Source organism: Rana temporaria, chromosome 1, assembly GCF_905171775.1.
Source record: "Rana temporaria chromosome 1, aRanTem1.1, whole genome shotgun sequence".
Taxonomy (NCBI): Eukaryota; Metazoa; Chordata; class Amphibia; order Anura; family Ranidae; genus Rana; species Rana temporaria.
In genome coordinates this window covers 583594075-583610154 of record NC_053489.1, presented here as the reverse complement: position 1 = coordinate 583610154, position 16080 = coordinate 583594075, and the positions used below count along the sequence as shown (strand labels likewise).

At 43.0% G+C, this 16080-nt stretch overlaps 1 protein-coding gene across 1 annotated transcript in view; it reads right to left on the bottom strand.

Moving 5' to 3' along the window:
• GABRA2 (gamma-aminobutyric acid type A receptor subunit alpha2) overlaps positions 1-16080 on the bottom strand; it is a 273826-nt gene that overhangs the window by 40919 nt on the left and 216827 nt on the right. Inside the window, exon 8 of the mRNA XM_040334997.1 lies at positions 11319-11471. Within this exon, the coding sequence (XP_040190931.1) occupies positions 11319-11471 (153 nt within the window). The remainder of the gene's footprint in view (positions 1-11318; positions 11472-16080) is intronic.

Sequence of the window (16080 nt, the reverse complement as noted above, 5' to 3'; positions counted from 1 at the left end):
ATCACTTATGTTGTGAATAGACTTGAGGGGCAAGATATCAACTTACACATGCAAAGCTCAATAAGTAAAATGAAGAACATGCCTCTGATAAAAGAAGGCAGTCACAAAGAACATTTATCTATAAAACATAAAATATGGAGGCTGCCTTCCTGACTTCTCAATCTGTAAATACTTGCTGACCACTGGCTGAACACAAACATTCAGTTGGTTTTGAAGCTTGCTGAGCCTGTAAAGCTGGACACAGATGAGTAGAATTAAAAAAAAAGAAATTTGGGGGAAAAAAAGGTTTTAAGAAAGTTTGTTCTTTTTTCTAATCATTACTTTTTTTCCTCTTTTATAGGTTGAACTCGATGGACTCGTGTCTTTTTTTTTTTAACCTAACTATGTAACTATTACTTGTTCAAATCAACGCTCACTTCCTAACACATTGATGAGATGATTCAAAGAAGGATGGAAATATTTTCTCTAACAAATTAATTTCTAATAGGGAATGTGATTTTCTTTCAGCAAAGTCCATTCATTCCTAAATCAAATGTTAAAAGCAAAACAAATTTTAAATCTTTTGAGTGACAAAAGAATATTCTGAGAATGTCCTGAGAATTTTCTTAAATTTTTCCTAAGATTTTTCCGAATAATTTGTATTTGAAATTCTATCTATTTAGGGCCAGATTAACTCCTACAGTTAGACACCACGGGGCAGATCCTCAAAGAAATTACGCCGGCGTATCACTTGATACGCCGCGTAATTTCAAATTTTGCGTGTCGTATCTTTGTTTTGGTATCCACCAAACAAGATACGACGGCATCTGTGTTAGATCCGACAGGCGTACGCCTTAGTACACCGTCGGATCTTAGATGCAATTTTCCGGCGGCCACTAGGTGGCGTTTCCATTGTATTCCGCGTCGAGTATGCAAATTAGCTATTTCCGACGATCCACGAACGTACGAGCGGCCGTCGCATTTTTTTACGTCGTTTCCGTTCGGCTTTTTCCGGCGTATAGTTAAAGCTGCTATATGGTGGCGTACTCAATGTTAAGTATGGCCGTCGTTCCCGCGTCTAATGTTGAAAATTTTACGTCGTTTGCATAAGTCGTCCATGAATGGGGCTGGACGCCATTTACGTTCACGTCAAAACCAATGACGTCCTTGCGACGTCATTTAGCGCAATGCACGGCGGGAAATTTTAGGGACGGCGCATGCGCAGTTCGTTCGGCGCGGGGACGCGCTTCATTTAAATGAAACACGCCCCCTACCCGCCGCATTTGAATTCCGCGCCCTTACGCCGCGAGAGATACACTACGCCGCCGTAACTTACGACGCAAATTCATTGAGGATTCAAACTAAGCCAAAGTAAGTTACAGCGGCGTAGCGTATCTGACATATGCGCCGGGCGCAGCGTATGTACGTGGATCTACCCCCACCTCTCTAGGTGAGTAACTTGACCTTAAGTGATACTCTAGGCCCCAGATCTCACTCTTTCTCTATACCTCTATCTTTTATCTATTCTCTACTTTCAATACTTTACTTTTGGCAAACTTTTTTTTTTTTTGTTTCTCAAATTGGTAAACTTAATCTTAACTTAATCTTAAGTGTTTACATTGAGCACTTATTTCCTCACAGAAAACAATTTCATATTTCATATCATCTACTTTATACATGTATATACATAAGTGCTACCAAAAAATGCTACATGTACCTGGTATGTTGTGGTGCATTAGGCAACCCATTAAAGTGTTTGTTACCCCAGCATTTCATATTCCTGACATGTGCCTGCTGTACCATGTACTTGTATGTAAAAGTTTTCTGTTCTATTTATATTGCTTCCTTTGTGTGAAATGTGTTCCTGCTAGTCCCTCTGTTTTCCTATTAGAAACTGACCACACTAAGCAGGAGAGCACACCACAGTTAGTTCTCTAGCCTGCTCTCCTCCAATGATGAGACTTGTCCTGACACACCTCCCCTGCACAGCCATTCACTGAAGAGCTCAGTGTTCTGTTGTTTCTCCTCCTCCAGCTCTTATGCAGCTGAGAACAGAGGTTATGTATCACTTATAAAAAAAGGAAAATAAAAAGTATTTATAATTTGTTTTATATATCTATACACAAATGTTTTGCCTTTCATTTCTATTTTAAACTGAATGGATTATTTTACAAGGGGATTGTTTAAAATCACTTAAATGTGTGTCATAATGTGCATTAATGCGTCTAGGCTAAAATACCATAATAGTGTAGGAAAGGGGTTGCCAAAATTGTAATGCCATTTTGTACTTACCTTAGGGCTAATTCCCACAATGAACAGCTTCTGGAGAGGTAAACCACAGCAGCCTGTGTTGCAATAATAATAGGGAACATAGAAAGGGCTGTGATTGACCCTGTCTGTAACATGTGATCACTGTGACCAATCACACCTAAAAACACAAGTGTAACAATGAGCCCAGGTTCACACTGGGTACGATTTCAAATGCGATTTCACATGTGAAATCGCATCTCAAATCGGCGGCATTTGCCGCCAATTGTCGGCAATGACACTGTCCTAATCGGTGCGACGCCGCATCTGCGGCACTGCAACGATTTCAAAAAGTAGTTCCTGTACTACTTTTTGCGATTTCGGTCCGCGATTTTCATAGACATCTGTGCAGAAACCTGCACAGATGTCTCTTAAATCGCGGCCGAAATCGGGACTGCCGGCAGGAGTGAAATCGTGCGAGTTCAGCTGAACTTGCACGGCTTCACTCCCGCAGCCCAGTGTGAACCAGGGCTCAATGGCATGAAAGGAAGCCATTAATTGTTTACAATTGTCATGTGATCTTCTGTGATTTGTTGCAGCCATCACATGGTACCTTCAGCGGGCAGGTACACTGATCAGTCATTGGCTGTGTCCAGTGGAAACAGCTGGTGACCAATCGTGCCCACATGGCTACATGCAAGGCTTATTTCAGAAGGAAATCATATGATGTCCAACGATGAAAGTGGGAAAAAAAGCCCAGAAAACACCCTTCTTGTGACAATGATTGGAAACACATTACAGTTCTGTAGTTCCACTATGTTCCTATACAGATTAGAGTCAACATTCAGCGTTTACTACCAGCTAGCTTTCACCCCTGTAAAATGTATCTATCACATGTTAACTTAAAGTCTTGTACACACGATCGGATTTTCCTACAACAAATGTGTGATGGCAGGATTTTGTCGGATAATCCAACCGTTTGTACGCTACATCGGACAATCGTTGTCAGAATTTTCCACAACAAATGTTTTTATTGCATCATTTAAGAAAAATTCCGACAACAGTGTCTTGTCGGATTATCCGATCGTGTGTACACAAGTCCGTCGAAAAAAAATTCCAAAGTACAAACACGCATTCTATGAACCAATGCGTACCATAGCACAACATTAGCAGAATGTGCCCAAAGGGTGGTGCTAAAGAGCTGAAAAACACATAGTTTTGTGTATGTTGGCTGAAAAAGTTCCGCCATCTGTATGCATTCCAAGTTCATGCCCTTCGCACAAAGTTCCACAGATTTGTCTGATGGAAATCCGATCGTGTGTATGAGGCTTTAGATATCATAGGTTATGCATTTCTCTTTACCCTTGTATATTTTTGCAAATATGTATTAGTATTTCTGTATATGTAACACAAATGATTAATAATAATAATCATAATTAAAAAAAAAATATATATATATATATATATATATATATATATATATATATATATATATATATATATATATATATACACACACACACACTGATAAAAATGTATAACTTATAGACATCTTGATGGAAAATGTGTATCATGCCCATAAAGTAAAGCATGGATTTTTATGCAAATATAATATTTGAGTAGTGACTGCATCCCTATAAAGTATTCTTTCAAACACAAATGATGTCAATACCTAATCTGAAGCACAGTTATTAAAGAATGCCAATGACAGAAGTAACATGTTTTCACAGGATTAATTTTGATGGATCCAAATGAATAAACACATAAGGCCCCATGCACACGAGACGTTGGTAAACGCGAGTTCAGAGGCATTTGGACAGCTTTTTTAACTGCCCCTGAACACATTCAATGTTATCCTATGTGTCCATGCACACAGTCACTTTTTTTTGCGTTTTTCGGCAGTTGTGTTTATGCTCCTTTTTTCAGAAGCAAACAAATGGCTTCAGACGCAAACGTTTTCGCGTTTCAGACGCAAAACGCGGCAAAACGCAGCTAAACACGGCAAAACGCCAGTACAGCGTTTTTCTGCGTTTGATTTAGTTTATAGGCGTTTTTAAAGGTGACCTATTTTTTTACATTAGAAATCTCAAAAATGATGGCAAATGATGAAAAACCATTAAAAAAATATTGCTTGCATTGCATTGTGGACAATCCATAACTTGTGGCAGGTGGCGTGGCAAGTGGACAATCCACAACTTGTGGTAGGTGACGTGGCCAGGTGATGTGGCAGGTGATGTGGCCAGGTCACGTGGCCAGTGGACAATCCACAACTTGTGGCAGGTGACATGGCCAGGTCATGTGGCAAGTAGACAATCCACAACTTGTGGCAGGTGATGTGGCAAGGTGACGTGGCCAGGTGACATGGCCTGGTGATGTGGCAAGTGGACAATCCACAACTTGTGGCAGGTGACGTGGCAAGTAACGTGGCCAGGTGATGTGGCAAGTGAACAATCCACAACTTGTGGCAGGTGACGTGGCCAGGTGATGTGAACAGGTGATGTGGCAGGTGACATGGCCAGGTGACATGGCAAGTGGACAATCTGTAACTTGTGGCAGGTGACGTGGCAAGTGGACAATCCACAACTTGTGGCAGGTGACATGGCCAGGTGACATAGCAGGTGACGTGGCCAGGTGATGTGGCAAGTGGACAATCCACAACTTGTGGCAGGTGACATGGCAGGTGATGTGGCCAGGTGACATGGCCTGCTGACGTGGCAAGTGGACAATCCACAACTTGTGGTAGGTGACGTGGCAAGTGATGTGCCAGGTGATGTGGCAAGTGAACAATCCACAACTTGTGGCAGGTGACGTGCCAGGTGATGTGAACAGGTGATGTGGCAGGCGACACGGCCAGGTGACATGGCCAGGTGACGTGGTAAGTGGACAATCTGCAACTTGTGGCAGGTGACGTGGCCAGGTGATTTGGCAAGTGGATAATCCACAACTTGAGGCAGGTGACGTGGCCAGGTGACATGGCAAGTGGACAATCCACAACTTGTGACAGGTGACGTGGCCAGTTGACATGGCTGGTGACGTGGACAATCCACAACTTGTGGCAGGTGACATGGCCAGGTGACATGGCAGGTGACGTGGCCAGGTGATGTGGCAAGTGGATAATCCACAACTTGTGGCAGGTGACGTGGCCAGGTGACATGGCAGGTGACATGGCCAGTGGACAATCCACAACTTGTGGCAGGTGACGTGGCCAGGTGATTTGGCAAGTGGATAATCCATGTGTGGCAGGTGACGTGGCAAGTGGACAATCCACAACTTGTGGCAGGTGTCGTGGTCAGGTGACGTGGCAAGTGGACAATCCACAACTTGTGGCAAGTGATGTGGCCAGTTGACGTGGTAGGTGATGTGGCCAGTGGACAATCCCCAACTTGTGGCAGGTGACGTGGCCAGGTGACGTGGCAAGTGGACAATCCACAACTTGTGGCAGGTGACGTGGCCAGGTGACATGGCAGGTGACGTGGCCAGGTGACGTGGCCAGTGGACAATCCACAACTTGTGGCAGGTGGCGTGGCCAGGTGACGTGGCAGATGATGTGGCAAGTGGACAATTCACAACTTGTGGCAGGTGACGTGGCAAGTGGACAATCCGCAGCTTGTGGCAGGTGACGTGGCAAGTGACACGCTAAATACAAGTTCACTGCTGCTCTCTCAGCTGCTACTCACTCTGGTCTCACAAAATGGCTGAAATGGTTAAATAATACTGTTTTTGAGCTTAGGGAGGGTCTTATGATGTTTCTTAACTAAACGCTTATAAACGCAAACACGGTAAAATGCCGCGAAATTTGCGGAAAAACGGGCGTTTTTAAACGTCGTTTTTTGCGGTTGAAAACGCGTTTAGATGAGTTTGCATCTGCGTCTCATGTGCATGGGGCCTAAATGCCAATGACTTAAAAAGACCTTAGGATATAAAGTTCCTTTAAAGCAGAGGTCCGGCGGTAAAAATAAAAATAAAAATTAAAAGTCAGCAGCTACAAACACTGTAGCTGTTGACTTTTAATAAGCACACTTACCTGTCCAGGTTGCCCACGATGTCGGATGCCCGAGGCCGATCTGTCCCTTGGACCAGGTCCCGGTGCCACCATCCTCACTAACAGAAACAGGCAGGGAAGCCTTGCGGCTTCCCTGCCCGTTTCCTACTACGTATGCGTTAGTCGCTCTGCACTTTGTGAATGGACACACACAAGGTCCCAGAAGACACCGCTCCCCATTTCCCAGGAGGCAGTGCGAGGAGGAGAATAGAGAAGACCACAGCGGAAGAGGAAGTGGCAGATTAGGACAATCTGCCTAGCAACAGTCATTTCTGGTAAGTATAAAATGATCATATTTTTTTCTCATTTTTTTGTAGCCTTTTTTGCTATTTTTTTTTTTTTTTTAGGCTGGTCCTCCTTTTTAAATACCTTACTGTATATGTCAATCTTTTAGCATATTTAATAAACCTTACTACAATGCAAAGCCATCAGTCATGTGCTTTTTACGCCCATAGAACTAAAGCTTTGATTTCCTCATAATCTTTATATTTTACGGGAAGCTTTAATCGATCTGTTCCTCACAAAAAGAAGAGAAATACAGTTTTGTAATTTAACATTACATGTCTCCAACATCTTAAAACAATTTGTAACTCACTATCATTATATCTATTTATCAGTTTTCAGATATGGCAAGTCACTTTCTGCTGCTGCAAAGCTCCAATAAGCCTGGCAGCTGGTGGTCACAGATTGTTCCAGTGGACCTCTCTAGGTCAGGTAGAGACAGGCACATATTTTACATTAATTCACATGGTGGATGCTCCTCAATAAGAAAGCACTGATTTGAGTAATTGTTTAATTCTGAACAATAGTATGTTTGCCAACTCTGAAGGCAAATCTATTCACACAATATTGAATGCATCCTATCTGGATACACTTTAGACCTATCCAAGGGCCATTGTCAATGGAAATGTAATCATAAAGACAACACGTAACCAAAGACAGCACTAGTAAATTTGCCACAAGAGAATTAAAAAAACATTCTAAAGCAGCAAATACACAGACAGATAAGGCTGCCCAGGCCAAAGTGCTTAACAGATCAGTCTTCCATTAATGTGACCTTTCATAGGCAATTCTAAAAGACATGAGAAGTCTAGGATGGGGCCAAGTCTATGCCTATACCTTATAGAGACATCTCATCTTTCTAACGGCATCTTCCATAGCCCAGTACTAGCTCATAAATGCATGGCCATTGTCAGGTTCTTTCTGCAAATAATTTGTACACTCACAAACACCATGATGTGGCTTCTCAACTTTTTTTTTTAGGGGTGGCATCCTTTAACCACTTCCTTACTGGGCACTTAAACCCCCTTCCTGCCCAGAGGACTTTTTGCGATTCGGCACTGCGTCACTTTAACTGACAATTGCGTGGTCGTGCGACATGGCTCCCAAACAAAATTGACGTCCTTTTTTTCCCACAAATAGAGCTTTCTTTTGGTGGTATTTGATCACCTCTGCGGTTTTTATTTTTTGCGCTATAAAAAAAATAGAGCGACAATTTTGAAAAAATAAATACATTTTTTTACTTGTTGCTATAATAAATAGCGCAATTTTTTTTTTATCCTCAGTCTAGGCCAATACGTATTCTACATATTTTTAGTAAAAAAAAAAAATCGCACTAAGCGACTGGTTTGCGCAAAAGTTATAGCGCCTACAAAATAAGGGACAGAATTAGTAATGGCGGCGATCTGCGATTTTTATTGCGAAAATTAGAGGTGAAAATTAGAGGTGAAGTATTCTTACAAATACTGTACACCTTTGCACACTGGTAGTGAATAACATTCCAGTGTTTCTCTTCTCTCTCACTCAGCTAACGTGACCCCAGGGCTGACCGAGTGGGGGCAATATATGAGCATCAGACATGCTCTTCATCAGCTGGTGATATCAGTGGTTGTTAGGACACCTGCAGCTGGTTTAAATGTTGCACAAAAAACTGTGGCTTTGTGTAAAAAAAAAGTAGGCTTGACCCACTTGTTGGATTGTGGAAAATGTTTGGACAATTTGGGGCAATTTTTAGGCATTTTGCCAAGGCCAGGAAGCTGGAAAACATTGGAAACATTTTTCCATCCTCTCATTGTGTATGTCTTGTGTAATTAATAGATTAAACGTACATGCACATTTCATAGTTTAGTATACATTTCTGTAAATGCGTAACATGGCACTTTAAATTCAATTGTTTATAACAGCTGACTTAGGCAACAGAAAATGTATGTAAAAACTTCCTTTTCATCTCCAGAGCATTTGCTCATTACAAGTCAACACAGTTTCAGCACCTGGCTTTGGAGCAGAGATATTTACCGTGGTCACATCTTCTGCAGCCTATGGAAGGAAACTCTGTGGCGGTCTTCCAGAAAGGCAGTTGAGGCGTGTGTGATGGTGGCAGGGGAACAAAATCCTATCACTGCTGTGGTGGGCCAATGTTTGGGGGGAGCAGAGGCAGAGTGAAGTAAGGTGATTTCCCACTGTCAACATGACAGCTGTAATTTCTAGAGTGATTGTAACCACTGCGTAGATGCAAATATGAAGTAACAATATTGTTTAGTATTTGCTCTGTTTATTAATATTAAGATCAAAGGAGTTACTTTTGATCTGCATATGATGTCCGTTAGAGCAACCTTACACAGGGGCGTACCTAGCGCATTTGGCACCCGGGGGGAAACCTACATCTGGCATCCCCCCCCCCCCCACAACTTTTAACTGGAAAAACACCCACAATTTTTTTCATGTTTTCAAGAACATTTATTGCACGAATTTGTAAACTTTATATCAACTTAAAAAAAACATTGGAAAATAAGTTATTAATTTACTTAAACCTATTTCAATTTTTTATAACATTTACTGAATCAGACCCCCCCCCCCCCCGCTCACCACTGTTGTCCAGCCTCAGGCTCTTAGACTCAGGCTCTCAGACTCAGCCTCTGCTAAGGAGTAACTTGGGAGGTCCAGATGGATTCGATTCCTGATCCTGCCTCACTGCCTGTGTCTGTATGTGAAAGCAGCAGCTGAGCCGCCCAGAGGAGAGAGATGACAGACACAGGCTGAGGCTGCAGTGGTGGGTGGAGGCGGAGCTAGCAGGAGGGAATTCAGTCAATAAAACGAGTGGACTATCTGGACTAGTCCATTGCGGCCGTGGCAATGGGGGTGTTCTAAAAAACACCTAAAGGGAAATAGAACAGCTAGACCCAGCAGGGATGTCTTGGGATGATTGGACAGTATCACCCGACTTGGGCATGGAGTGCACCCCACAAAGCGAAGTCACTCGGCTACTGACACCCCCCAATGTGTGGTATCTGGGGCGGACCGCCCCCCGCCACCCTATTGGTACGCCCCTGACCTTACATACTAAAAAGTTACTTATTTTTAAACCGTAGTTAACCCTAATCAGCGCTAATTCCCTCTCTTAACCTCCAGGCCCCATTTACCATTGAGCTAAAATCCTTTGGGTATTTTTTCTTGCTTTTGTGTGTGTATCAGACTCATGTACATTTTTGAGCAGTGAGCTTGAAGCTTCAAGTGACATTAAGCTCAGATTCATCCTTGAAACAGAGCATAGGGGTGCACCGGAACCCCTGCTGTGAGCCTGTTGAAGGCATGTAACCTGGTATGCTTCAGGAGAGGGGGGGGCACTGTTTGCTGGCAGTCAGGAAATAAGACCTGGTTTAGATTTTGGGAGGGATCCCACAATGTTAATTTAAATTGTTTGTATTGGGTTTCACTTCAATCCATAACAGTTCCCTTTTAGGGCTGTACTACAGCAAAAGGGACATTTTAGGGGGAAAAAAATGCTTGTTATTTACATGTCCCTAACAGCCTCTTAAAAGAAAAAAAAGAGCATGGGGACCCTTAGTCCCTTTTCACACCAGCGAACTGATCAGGTATGCCTATCCGTCTTTCAGGGGGACCTGATCAGACCACCCATTGTTCTCTATGGAGCGGAAGTTGTCAGTGGACATCCGATCCAATCCGGTCCACTAAAAACAGACAGATGGGGATACGTTTGCCATCGTTCCGACGGATCTGATGACAGTCCATTTCCATCCGACCACCCCATAGAGAACAGCGAGTTGTGTCCATGTCCACTCTTCATAGTGGAGTGGACATGGACCTGTCATCCACCTGCTCAGTGGGGATCAGCGGATATATCCCCCGTTGAGCAGGTGGATCCGCTTGATGTATTCTGCTCCATCTGAACGGGGCCTTTATTTATTAGGGTTTGGTATGTATTTTGGTGGGGGGGGGCATTTATTTATGTAGACTTGGTGGGGGGGGGGGGCATGGCGTTATTTACATTTAAAAAAGCTGGCCAGTAAATGTAATTTGCCAGCAATTTAAATTATATTTTTTTCTTTGTAAATGTCACTTTTGTTGTAGTACATTGCATACATTTTACAGGATTAGGACATCCTCCAAACAAGTTATTTTATTGCGTATTCTTAATATTTCTCTTCAGGCATTATCAAACAGCTGTTCCCCAATTTGTATTTTCTACATTTTTATTGCATTGGTATATGTCCCCCATAGTGGTGTCTAGCTCCCCATATCCTTTTTTGACAATTCTATGTCTATTAGCCTTGAAAATGGCCAGAGACTGATTTTACTGATTGGGTGTCTATTGACCTCAAATGTGTTCAGATTAACATTTAGAACTTCAGCTTGGTTCATTGAATCTCTGGGAACTCAGGAGCATTCGGATCATCCTTACTGCTCACTGATAGATTGGGAGATTAGGTGAAGAAGCAAAGCATACATGTCATGGAGTGGGGAAAATAAAGCAATGACAACTACTAAATAAGCTAATGCTATTATGATGGCTATCAATATAGGACAATGACATAATTTTTAAGAAATAAAGAAAAGATAAATAAAATGTAATAGGAGTATGCAATTACTGAAACTAAAAATATTTAAGCATGTATCGATCAATTAGTGTTATCTGGTTTTCTTATTCATTAAAACATTCCAGCAGCACTTTAGACTGCTAACCCAAATACATCATTCTTCTGTATGTCCTAATTTCGTCCAGTTTCAAAAAATGTTTACAGATTGTACTCACCAAAGACTGTCCTTGCAGGCACAGATTCCCTATTCAACCAGAATGACACCTGAGACAAGATGACGGTCATGATGCAAGGGAGATAGGTCTGAATCACAAAATAACCAATTTTTCGCTTCAAGTGAAAATGTGTTGTCATAACTGTGTATTCTCCTGCCAGACAGAAACATTCCAAATCAGAATTCATTTCACACTGTCCACAGTATATAGCATTGATTACTAAATAAAAAAGGCATACAAAAGAGTACAGGATGCACCATTATTGAGTGTATGCTCTCTCTGATGTAATACAAATCATTTGGTAATGAAAATTAATATGAGATAGTGAACCATTATTAGAATTAAGCATATTTAACCACTTCAATGCTGGACACTTCAAAGCCCCTTCCTGCCCAGGAAAAAATGTTCAGCTTTCAGCATTGTTACGCTTTGAATGACAATTACTCAGTTATGCAACAACGTACCCAAATTAATGTTTATCATTTTGTTTTAGACTGACATTTATTGTGGTGGTATTTAATCATCATTGGGTGTTCTATTTTTTTGCTATATCGGCAAATAAATACTCTTTCTTCATAAATTTAGAACAAAATTTATTCTGCTACGTATCTTTGGTAAAAAATAACCCAAATCAGTGTATATTATTTAGTCTGTGAAAGTTCTAGAGTCTACAAACTATGGTATATATATATATATATATATATATATATATATATATATATATATATATATATACACACTGTTAGGTAGATTCAGTAAGAGTTAGGCCGGCTTATCAGTAGATAAGCCGACCTAACTCAGAATCTATGCCGACTTATGTTTAAGCGTATGCTCAAACAGAGATACGCTTAAACATATCTAAGATACGACGGCTTGCGCCGTCCTATCTTAGATTGCAATATTTTGGATGGCCGCTAGGTGGCGCTTCCATTGCGGTCGGCGTAGAATATGTAAATGAGGAGATACACCGATTCACGAACGTACGCCCGGCCGATGCAGTACTTGTATGCCGTTTACGTAAGAGATAGGCCACGTAAAGTTAGAGCTAGGCCCTATTGGAATAGTAATGTCAAGTATGGCCGCCCTTCCCGCGCCAAAATTCGAATTTTTTTACGTCGTTTGCGTAAGTCGTCCGTGAATCGGGATTTACGTAGTTTACGTCCACATCAAAATCAATAGGCCCGTGCGGCGTACTTAGCCGCAATGCACACTGGGAAATGTAGGCGCCCGGCGCATGCGCAGTTAAAAGAAAACATGAAAAACGTAAGGTCAAGCACAATTAGCATACAACACGCCCCCCTAACACACATTTGAATTAGGCGCCCTTAGCAGGTAAGTACATTATGAATCATGTACTTGCCTAGCTAACTTACGGCGGCGTAAGCTACGCCGCCGCAAAGTTAGGCATAGGTACTTGAATCTACCTAAGAAAATTGATCAGTTCTGATATACCGATCTCATTTCTACAAATCTGCATAAGAAAATTGATCAGTTATGATATACCGATCTCATTTCTCGAGGCCCTAAAATGCCAGGAGAGTAAAAAAACAAAAACACATGACCCCTTTTTAGAAAGTAGACTGGGGTATTTAGTAAGAGGCATAGTGAGTTTTTTATTTATTTTTTTGCCAAATATGTGCAGGGGAGGAGAAGCTCTCCCAGGACTCTCATTGGCTCATTGGCTGAGACACAACAGCAAAAGTAATTGGCTCCCACTGCTGTCAATCACAGCCAGTGAAGACGGAGAAGAGGGCTGATGCTTTGCTGAAAACTCCAAACCTCCAAAATCTCCAACCACGCCTCTTCAAGTGACTCCCCAGCAGTAGTAATTGGCGACTGACGAATTGGCTGCCTTCACAGAACACAAGCAGCGTATATACTATGGTACCGATGCCGTTAAGGCTTTTGGGTTTCGTAGTTTTCCCATTTACAGAACACTGAATAAGTGACACGGTGAGGGAGCCCCGCACAGGCTTTTTTTTTTTTTTTTTGTGACAGCTAGCAGGAGGAGAAGACCCCCCCATACTGGTCAAAGTGGGGGAGCTGTCCCATCACAACATGTTACATCCATATTCAAGGTGTAACATGTTGTGAAAGGGGACCCTCTCCTTTAACTAGCCTACTCTAACATTTGAAGGTTGCCTGACTTGTGCTAGCAGGCTCCTGGCTATATGCTGGGAGTAATCTGAAAAATTATACAGGCAGACAGGTCCACATGCTTTGGACATACTACAGAGTAGTTATACAATTAGAGACTTAGTGGGCCAGATCCACACTTTCAAATTTCCAGCGTCGTATCTTTAGTTTGAATCCTCAAACCACGATACGACGGCATCTGGGTTTGATCCGACAGGCATACGGCTTCGTACGCCTTCGGAACGTAGATGCAATACTTCGGCGTCCGCTGGGTGGAGTTCACATCGTTTTCCATGTCGGGTATGCTCCCAGTTGATGGTGGCTTCACATGTGGACTCTCTGATCAGAAGTGCATTCTTTGATCAAAAGTGCGAGTTAAAAACCAGGAGTTTGAAACAGGAGGTAAGACCGGAGTCTTCATTATTTTTTTCAATCACTGATCCAGAACAAGCTTGCAGCTAATAAAGTTGGAACTCTTGCTATATAGATTCAGCGGTGCAGCAGACGCTCTCATCTTAGTCTGCTCACCCCAGGGATAGTGAGAGCAGGACGCTCTCAAACGAGTCGGCTCTCCCCAGGGATAGTGCAGCCAGGCAGGGTCCACCACACCCCCCTAGCCAATTGATCCAGGGTTGCACCGATCGCCGTTAAGGGGTCAGGAAGGAATTTTTTCCCCCGATCGCTGCAGATTGGCACAGCACGCCTGGGGTTTTTCGCCTTCCTCTGGACCAATCGGGGAGTGAAGACTCAACGAGTGACGGCTCACTTGGACAGTCTTCCACCCATCACGTCCGGCGCCTCGCGGCTCTTCCCGCATCCGCGCCAGACCAGGCCTCATTCGCGGCCGCCGCAATTAGGAAAGACTGACGACAATGTGACTGGCGACAATGGCTAATCTGCGATACTCTGCGGACTCTATTCGGGGTCTGAGACAATTCGCAACAGCATTACCAGCCGTCACCAAAAAGGCCTTAAAAATAGAGCAACTTTTGAGATTCGATCGACGATCGACCATCAAAAATTTTAACTATTTAACCCAGCTCGAGCACATATCGAGTGCTTTGATCAACACAAGATCGGCAGTAAAACACCGATTAGAAATCCACGATTTCTTACTACAAAACGATCTAGACTGCCTCTTTATTACAGAAAGCTGTCTCTCAGACGACTGCAACACCATTCTCGGAGAATTGGTGCCAGAAAACTATCGCATTATAACGGAAAACAGAATAGGGCAAAGAGGAGGAGGCCTGGCGGTGATCCACAAGAATCGCATTACAATCACTAAGCCAGCCCTTCAAAATCCTCTTCCATTCATGGAAACCCTTACTCTTCAACTTCAAACTTCCCCCCAGGAGACTGTTCACATTCTCCTCTGCTATAGGCCACCTGGGCCAAAATCGCAGTTTTTGCCATCATTAACGGAGTTTATATCCACTTATACCCTTAACAGCAAACACCTTTTGCTGCTCGGGGACTTTAATCTGTGGGCCAACTCCGCACAGGATCCCATTGCGGACGCCTGCATTGATCACCTGGAGGGATTAGGGCTACAGCAACTTATAGGCGGGCCAACACATGCTTCAGGTCACACACTCGACCTAATTTTCAGACAAAATCTGAAAATAAGCATTTTAGAAAATGAACCATTGCCATGGACAGACCACCATGCAATTAATTTCATAATCTCCAAAATTCCCCCAGTGATAAAAGCACCCAAGCCGGTGACAATACACTGGGCTAGATCTCAGAAGAAGCTCCATTCGGAACTCTTCAAATCTACCTTGGGAAACAGAATCAAAACAATCCATCCACATCAAACAGCCGCAGATACACTGGATGCCATAAACGCAGCCCTGCTACAGTCAGCCGATTTAGTAGCACCGAAACGCAAAGCCTGCATCCGAAAAAGAAAGTCCGGCTGGTTCAACAACCAGCTGTCGCTTCTGAAGCAAGAGCGCAGAAGGGCGGAAGCCGCCTGGAAAAGAAGTCCTGCAGAGGATAACCTCATCATCTACAAGGCAATAACAACACGATATCATAAAGAAATCTTCAAAGCCAAGAAACATCATTTTTCTATGGCGATTAACAGCGCCCTAAACCGCCCCCGCGAACTCTTCAAGATGGTCACCCAGACCATGAATCCAGGATGTCTTGAAGTCCCCAACTCAGACACCCAAGAGTTCTGCAATGAACTATCGGATTTCTTCATCAACAAAATTGAAAGAATCCGGGAAAGCATCATGCAAAACAATACCCCCCTCAACCCCACCGTCAATCAACCACAAAACACCCACAGAAACGCTCTACAATCAACAAAGTTCACTCTGGAACCGATCTCCATCGATACCACAAAAAATATCATTGGTGCTTTGCGGAACAGCACATCGCCCAATGATATCATCCCCACCAAACTGCTGAAGGAATGTGCCGACATCCTGGCACCACCCATCACACAGCTTATAAACCAGTCATTTAAGGAAGGCACAGTGCCATCCCTGTTGAAAGAGGGCACAATCCAGCCCATCTTGAAAAAACCTAACCTGGATCCCAAGGACCCAACTCACCGCCGTCCCATAACAGGCCTAAATGTTCTCTCCAAGATAATGGAGAAAGTAGTGGTACA